General features: G+C 41.6%; 1 protein-coding gene across 1 annotated transcript; it reads right to left on the reverse strand.

The window, feature by feature from the left end:
- Window positions 1–1,680: 1,680 nt before the first annotated feature.
- LOC307027289 (piggyBac transposable element-derived protein 3-like) lies at window positions 1,681–4,618 on the reverse strand. Its single transcript, XM_079695502.1, has 2 exons — window positions 2,858–4,618; window positions 1,681–2,694 (listed from the first exon to the last, which is right to left on the reverse strand). The coding sequence occupies exons 1-2, from the start codon at window positions 3,909–3,911 to the stop codon at window positions 2,378–2,380; spliced, it is 1,371 nt and encodes a 456-aa protein (XP_079551628.1). The 5' UTR covers window positions 3,912–4,618; the 3' UTR covers window positions 1,681–2,377.
- Window positions 4,619–7,800: the final 3,182 nt, after the last annotated feature.

Below are 7,800 nucleotides of genomic sequence, written 5' to 3' on the forward strand. Positions count from 1 at the left end.
AGTGCCAGATGGCCCCACCTCTGTAGTTCCGATTTGACTGTTGCCGTCAGAACAGTAAGATTTTGTTCCCGTAGCGCACTAAAAGACTGTGTGATTGCAATGCCCAGATATTTAAACCCTGAGTTGGATATTCTAAAAGGCAACGACAACGGAGGTAATTCTGCAGCCAATTGGTTGATAGGGAAACATTCACTCTTTTGGATGTTTAATTTGTATCCTGAAAATGAACCAAAAGTGGGAGTATGTGTGGATTACTAGCTATAGGATCGCGCACATACAGAAGAAGGTCGTCAGCATATAATGAGACCCTGTGTTCGATATCCCAGGTCGCAATATCACAGGTCGCAGTCTCGCCCCTGGCTGCGGCCTAGCAGCCGGCGCTCTGTGTGCACGGTCCAGCTCGGGAGGGGATTGGAGAGTTTCATCGCCGAGCAGCTCGACCAAAAGTTCAGAAAAGAAGGTTGTAGGCCGGGGTCCCTCAATAGACTCAGGAAGTCCAATGATTCTAATGTTATTTCTGCGGCTCCGACCTTCCAGATCTGCGGTCTTCGCAGCCAGCTTAGCATTGCTATCTGCTAATACCGCACACTTCTCCTCGAGTATACGGAGTCGCTGATCTTGCAGATTGGCATTGGTCTCAAGAGAGTCTATTTGTTCCCCATGTTCTGCTACTGTGGTCTGCGTTTGGTTCAGCTTCGCCTCCAGTACCGCAAAGGCAGCTTTGAAGTCAGCTGAAATGCTAGCTCTGTGCTCCCTCTGTTCTAGCTCTGAGCTAGCTCTGTGCTCTTCAAGCAGGCTAATTATCCCATAAGAACCTGGACCAATTTCTGGCTCAATAAAAATTAGTGGGAGCATAACACAGGTTGAATAGAGCACATAGAACACATGTCTAAAAAAAAAATCTAAATTCCACCACCAGATGACAGAGATCTGAAAAGTGACATCAGTGTCACTGCAGTCTTATTTGATTGTTAAATTAAATTATTAAATGTACAGTGTTTTCTGACATTTCTGACATTCCTGAGCACATTCCATTAACTCTGAAGCTTCCAAAGATGTTACCATAGGCATATTATGTATGGTTGGAAAGCTGGAAGGAATGGAATCCATTTCAGATGACTTAGTCATGGTCAAACCATCTCAGAAAGAGCACAGAGAGAGAAAGGAGTATTTGCATTTTCCGACTGCCCCCAAAAGGGCCCGCATGCCATTATTGGCCCCAAAAGTGCCCCCACCAAACATCTCTACACCTAGGCATGCCATATGTTTTTTAACATCTACATTTCCCAAGGAACAATTATATCAAGTCCATTCCCCAAGGTCCATAAGACCTTCCCAGAAGGAGTTATCATCAAATAAAGGTCAAGTGTTGTCGCCAGAGCACCACACCTGCAGCAAGGGACTGATCATTAGTGCTCACCTGACTCACCTGTGTTGATAACGCAATTGCACTCTATTCAAAGACCATGTCCATGTCCCACACTGTCCTCAAGAGACAATACAATATGTATTATATCTATTATATGTAATATGCCATGTATTACTAGTGTAGAACAAGTGCCATTCATTCATTTTTCACACCAGGTGTCTGACATTTCAAACTGGACCAGGTGAGAGGTGGATCTTTGTCTGTTAGGTCAATGTCAATCTTCATTTGTCTAAAATTAATCAGACTGAGAATGTAGCTGACTTTTTATTTTTATCAACATCCAATGCCACTTGAATAATAAAAAAAACAATGTCCGGCTAGAAATTATTTCAGATCAACAGCAGGAAAAGTACAATCTGAACAATAGAAAACATGTTGCCTGGTAGATTTGGAACCATTTGGAACACGTGAAACAGAGGGTCAATAATCACCAGGAATATTTTTAATTCCACAACACCTAAATCTCAACAACTTCCCGTTCCTCTTCTCCTCCCAGTCATCCTACACTATCCTTTCCAAGCCTACTGCTGGCTGTTTAGAAATGGTAGCCTTTGAAGCAGTTTCTCTCTTCTGTGAAGCAGAGACGCACGTCGCATTTCTCACACAGGGTGGTGGTTGCATTTGTTTTGCAGACTGTGCAGCGGCCACGCTTGGTAGATTTCACGGGCCAGTGTCCAAAGTGGTCCTTACGGACATCATCAGGAACTCCAACACGGACTCTCTTTCTCGTGGGAGGTGCTGAAGGAGATGGAGTGTTCATGTCAAGTGATGGGCGCCCCCTTCTTGCCTGGATGAGGATGAGGCAAGTTGCCACCTCTGCCTGGAATCTTCTTAGATTCAGTGCTCTCTCACCGATCAGCTTGCAGTCGTTCTTGTAGATCAGCCACGCGTTGACCAGGGCTACCATGATGGTGTGCCAGAAGAGGTAGATGTACCATCTCCGTGATCTCATGTGGTATTTGTACCGGAGAAGGCATCTATCCATGAGATCCACCCCCCCATGAAGGTGTTGTACTCTTTGACGACATTGGGCCGGATGACGTCAAGGAATGCCTTCTGGGGTTTGCTCCAGCGCCTAGCTTTGTCTTGTGGTTCCACTGCTGTTTGAGAGGAGATCAAGGTGACAGGTCTGTTGTCATGCCACTTTACTATGGCCATGGACCCCTCTTTCTCCACCCGGCAATCGAAAGATCCTCTGCCTCTCTTGGCAAGACTCTTGTCATCCTCAAGCTGACATCCAGCCAGGCGATTGCTGCGGACTGTTCCTGTAATACATAAAGAATAAGACAAGATGAGTCAAAACTAGAAACAAAGGAGAATGAGACCATAGGTATGTTGTTATTACCTGTGTGTGTGTGTGTGTGTGTGTGTGTGTGTGTGTGTTTGTGTGTGTGTGCGTGTATGTATGTGTGTGTGTGTGTGTGTTACCTGTGTAGAAGATCTGCCGCTGACGAAGCTCTCGCACCAGTGCGGCTGAAGAGAAGAGGTTGTCGGCGAACACTTTGTAGTTCTGGCCTGATGGAAGAGTTTCACACAACTTGACGACCACATCTCCTCCCATTCCAAGTGTGGTTCTTTTCCCAGTGCCACCTTCATAGACCTGGAAATCACATAGGATTCCGTCGGATGAGCAACGGGCCCAGATCTTGAATCCCCAGGGGTGGGGTTTGCCCTTCACATATTGCCTGATGGGGCAGCGCGTTCCTCTGAACGAGACCATCTGTTCATCGATGGAGTTGTGCTCCATCGGGGTGATCTGGAGACATTGTTTGCGGAACATGTCAAGCCATGGACGGATCTTCCAGCACTTATCCCCTTTTTGCCTGTTGGATGGAGCCTCGTTGTCGGTGAAGTGGAGAGATGTGAGGAGGGTCTGGAAACGGTCGCGTGACATGTTGTCAGCGACCATGCCAATCCTTGTGTCGTTTTCCCAGTAGACACGGTTTCCTGGAAGCTGGCAAAGTCCCATGCGCAGGTACATGCCGATTAGGATTTCCAGCTCCTTTACTGTGGTCTGCACGTTCTTGTGGGTGGCAGAGGTTTGAACGCTGTAGAGGTTGGTTTGCTCCATCATTGCCACAAGCATCTCATCTGTAATGAACCTCCTGAAGTACTGCAGGGGAGTGGGGAGCTCATCTGGAGGTTGGACCCTCTCTCCTTTGAAGGTGTGGTCTGGTGTTTCAAAAGCTTTTTTTCGCCATAAGAATCTTTCTTGGCCAGTAGAACGGTGGGATGCTGCAGTCGGAGGTTCTTCATTAGGAGGTTCTTCTCCCTCTGGTTGAGGTGGTTCCTCTTCCCCTATGTCGCTTTCCGACTCATATGGCTCCTCCTGATAATCAGGATCTAAGACAGGATCATCAAATTCATCCTCATCTTCATTCTCACCACCTAATCCCTCCACCTCACTTTCGTTTCCATCCAGGATTATTTCCAGGATCTTCTGGATGTCCTTGTCTCCATCCCACCTATTTTTCCTGTTCATCTAGAGAAGAAAATATGGAAAATAATCATGACTTTCAGCTGATGTCATCATGTAACGTTGGTAGCACTTTACCCTACAGCACGGTAATTATCATTTCCAGCTGTGAGGTAAAGTGCCACATGACGTTAGTCCTAAACCTGCCATGTTGTAGGTAGCTAGCTAGATAGTAGTATAAGTAACTAGTTATTACTAGTTATAGCTAGCTATATATATATAATATAATAACAATATATTACTGAGTATAATTGAATTAAGTAAACTGATCAGATAATGACAAGTTTTCTAATTGTGACATATAGGTCACAACACTTATTTTTTTTACCAGTTTAGTCTAAATGCCTGCAGTGACGTCTATGTCACACACATATTTACTTGCTCTTTTACCACAGAATAAAAAATAAAAAGTCTAAACAATGATTTATATTCGACAAACAACATGTTATCCAATATTTCAACCATAGGATTTGATGGATCTTACCTTTTATCCTCAGGATGGGCAGAGGGGCAAATTAGCTGGCAGACTGAAGTTAGCTTGTGGAGAAAACAGTCAGGAAAGGTGGCTGCTAATTGAACATGAGGTCATCCCAATGGTCACATGACCTTTCAGAAAAGTGATTTGGGTGTCGCTTCAGGACTATATGAGTTGAAATTAAGGGTATACTTGAAGTGACACCCCTGCTACACCCTAAAATTGTGTGTGACATGCGCGTCACCTCAGGTTCTTAAGAGAGTCTATTTGTTCCCCATGTTCTGCTACTGTGGTCTGCGTTTGGTTCAGCTTCGCCTCCAGTACCGCAAAGGCAGCTTTGTAGTCAGCTGAAATGCTAGCTCTGTGCTCCCTCTGTTCTAGCTCTGAGCTAGCTCTGTGCTCTTCAAGCAGGCTAATTATGCTAGCCATGTCTGAGACAGCAGTTTCGGTCTTTTTTGCCTGTTTCGTCTCCGTTTTCAATGCAGATTTCGGCATCACATCGGCTTTTTCTGATCTATATTCCAAATTATGTTCACACAATACGGGTTTAATTCATCTTCGGTGGTTTTAAATTAAATGTAGAAAGTAAAGTCGTGGGAGAACGAGACAACGCAGCCCTCACATGTTCGTCCAACCGGAAGTCTCACTATTTCACTTTTTTAAACTATTTTTCTTTGTGTTTAATATATACTTGCACTATATTTTTCTGTTTATCTGTGTTTTGTGTTGCACTGTTGGAGAAGCCTGTGACCTAAGATTGTCATCGGCATAACTACACTGTAGCTATGTTTGTGTGACTAAATAATGAACCTTGAACCTATGTAAGGCCTTAAATGTCTTCTTCATGGGGATGGGTCAAATAAAACTCCACTTAAAATGTATCTAAGGAGGCTTTGCAGTCTTTACCGATCAACACAACATAAATGACAACATTACTTATAGTAAAAGTACAAGATAGACAATCCAAATCACAAAATGATAAATATATATTGTTTAAACAGACCCAGGAGAATGTTCATGAGAAGCCTGAGCCGTTTGGGTCCAAGTACCATAAATTCAGTTTTGTCTGTGTTTAACATTAGGAATTGCAGGTCATCCAAGTTTTTGCTGTCCATAAGGCATTCTTGAAGTCGGTTTAATAATTGGTTTTATCTAGCTTTTTAGAGAGATATAATTTGAGTATCTTCGGCATAACTGTGAACGTTTTTGGAGGGATTCTTTCTGAGATTGCCCAAATAAAAGAAAAACACAATAGGCCCAAGTACGGAGCCTTGTGGTACTCCATGACTGACTGGTTATCATGGAGGATTTATAGTTTACAGGTAAAAACGGAGACCTTCCGGATAAATACTTTTTTAAATCAGCTAACGTAAAGTAAAGTTTAAACTGTTTTTGCTTACATAAGGGAATTAATGTAACTGACATCATTCACTTTAGGTACAAACATGTAGGTAAAGGTATTTGAATTGGAATCATGATAACTTACACAAACATGAATGCGTAGTTTTGCTTAACCTAAGGTCACTGAGAGGACAACCTAACAAAACTGTGACTCTTTCACAACTGTGGATATGCACCTGCTGGCCTACTGCTGGGTGCAGTTAGCCTCTTCTGAAGCGTTGTAATCGTAGCGAAAACAATGCGAAACAGCCATTTAATTACTCTAAAAATGGGCAATAGGAGGAAAGATCTGAGGTTGGTTAAGGTGTGGCGCATCTTGCACTTATTTCCCCCGGGTCTTACATTTTAGGTAATAAACATTCCAGAAAATAATTCTTTATTTACAGTTAATATTCTCTTAAAAAGATGGCAGGATTGAACAACAGTCACATATTAGATAGTGAAGCATAATACCTTATGTTGTGAATACAGCCAACAAATATCCTTTCCACTTTGTATTTATGCATGAGAAATACTATACTAGATACTTCAAGCATTAGTTACACTTTTTTAAATGATTTCTACTAATTTTATATGACGATGAAAATGTATTAGCCAGGACTATTGTACGGGGGTATTATGGTAATATGGATGCTTTACACAAAAGATCTATAAGACTATGAAGACAATGGCCTTGAAAATCGAGGTCAAGTTCTAATAAATGAATTTAAAAGCTATTATGTTGTACAACAATAAAGTAAAAAATATGAATTTCTAAGCCGATGATATTGATACATTTAAATTGGCAATAATGTATAGCGCTGGCAACTCTAACTAATTGTTAAAGCCTAATTTCTGTCTACGATAATATTACTATCTATAGAAATAATTCATCCTTCTTCTCTAAACTCCAGATCGTTGAAAATTCCTCACTGTGTCCAAAGCCCTCTGGGAAATAGGGCACATGATTTGTTTTATGGCCTTTAAAATTGAAGCTTAATAGCTTCAATTAATATCAACAACTCAGCTATGTAGTGCAGGGACAGAAATCACAACATCAACTACTCAAAACAAACACATGAACCATGTCAGTGAATGCTTACATGCTGGTTGCCAAGTGACATTTTCTATTCACTTTAAATGTCAATTGCCACAAATTATTACCAAAGTGTAGCTATATGATACTTGATACTAAATGCATCACTGACAAAGGATGATGCAGAAATAGATGTACTTGTGTGACTTATTTGCCATTGACCCTTGCGTTGAGAAATTCTCAGCTCTTTATTTCTCAAGACCATGTCCTTGAGGCAGAGTGGATTGGGGGGATTCATAAGGGAAGTCTGGTGGACTACAAAGACTAAGCTATACCCTATTCGATTTTTCATCCAAGCAGTCTATGGATTTTTGCCAAACTTGTAAAACCTGTATTTTGATAAAGACAGTTACCCTTGAGTATCAGCAAATCTTAAAAAAACATTGAATTCAGTTCCCTGAAGCCTATGTTTAATTTACCAAGGTCTCAAATATGTTTCTTTCCTGCTGGCGTAATATCAGTTGTAACTTGTTTTGTAGCTGCAGGCGGTTGTGAGACATTACACATATACAAGTGAGACTGGTGCAACACGCAGAATAATGCTGAGTTTCACTTAGCCCCATCATAGCTGTGGTGAACATTGTTGTTACTGCTAGCATCAGTAGTAAGTAATCTAATAATGAACAAGCATTAATTTTGGCCAAAACTCTTTTGATTTGACAAAACTGAAATGGATCCAGGTCACATTAACTGATTCATAATATTTACCAGGAGTTATTGTTGTTGAGAAAATTAGGATTTACATTTTCTATAAATATTTCAAATGTAATGATTGGCCAGGGAAAGGAAAACCGCCAGGGATGTATACTGGCAACTTCTAATTATGGGAAATACGAAAACGTCTTTTAAAACTACAATTCCCAGTGGAGATGTGCCATAGAACATGTGGCGAAAAACAATTAGCCAGCATATATAGTTCTGGGGGTAGTCAGTAAAGCATTTTA

The sequence above is a fragment of the Notothenia rossii genome (genome assembly GCF_949606895.1).
Source record: "Notothenia rossii genome assembly, contig: scaffold_278, whole genome shotgun sequence".
NCBI lineage: Eukaryota > Metazoa > Chordata > Actinopteri > Perciformes > Nototheniidae > Notothenia > Notothenia rossii.

Bases quoted from the DNA above. Each gene is read 5' to 3' on its own strand.
- LOC307027289 (XM_079695502.1), bottom strand. From the start codon at position 3,911: ATGAACAGGAAAAATAGGTGGGATGGAGACAAGGACATCCAGAAGATC. The intron at 2,695-2,857 runs GTAACACACACA...TATGTATTACAG, and splicing joins GCGGCAGATCTTCTACACAG to GAACAGTCCGCAGCAATCGC.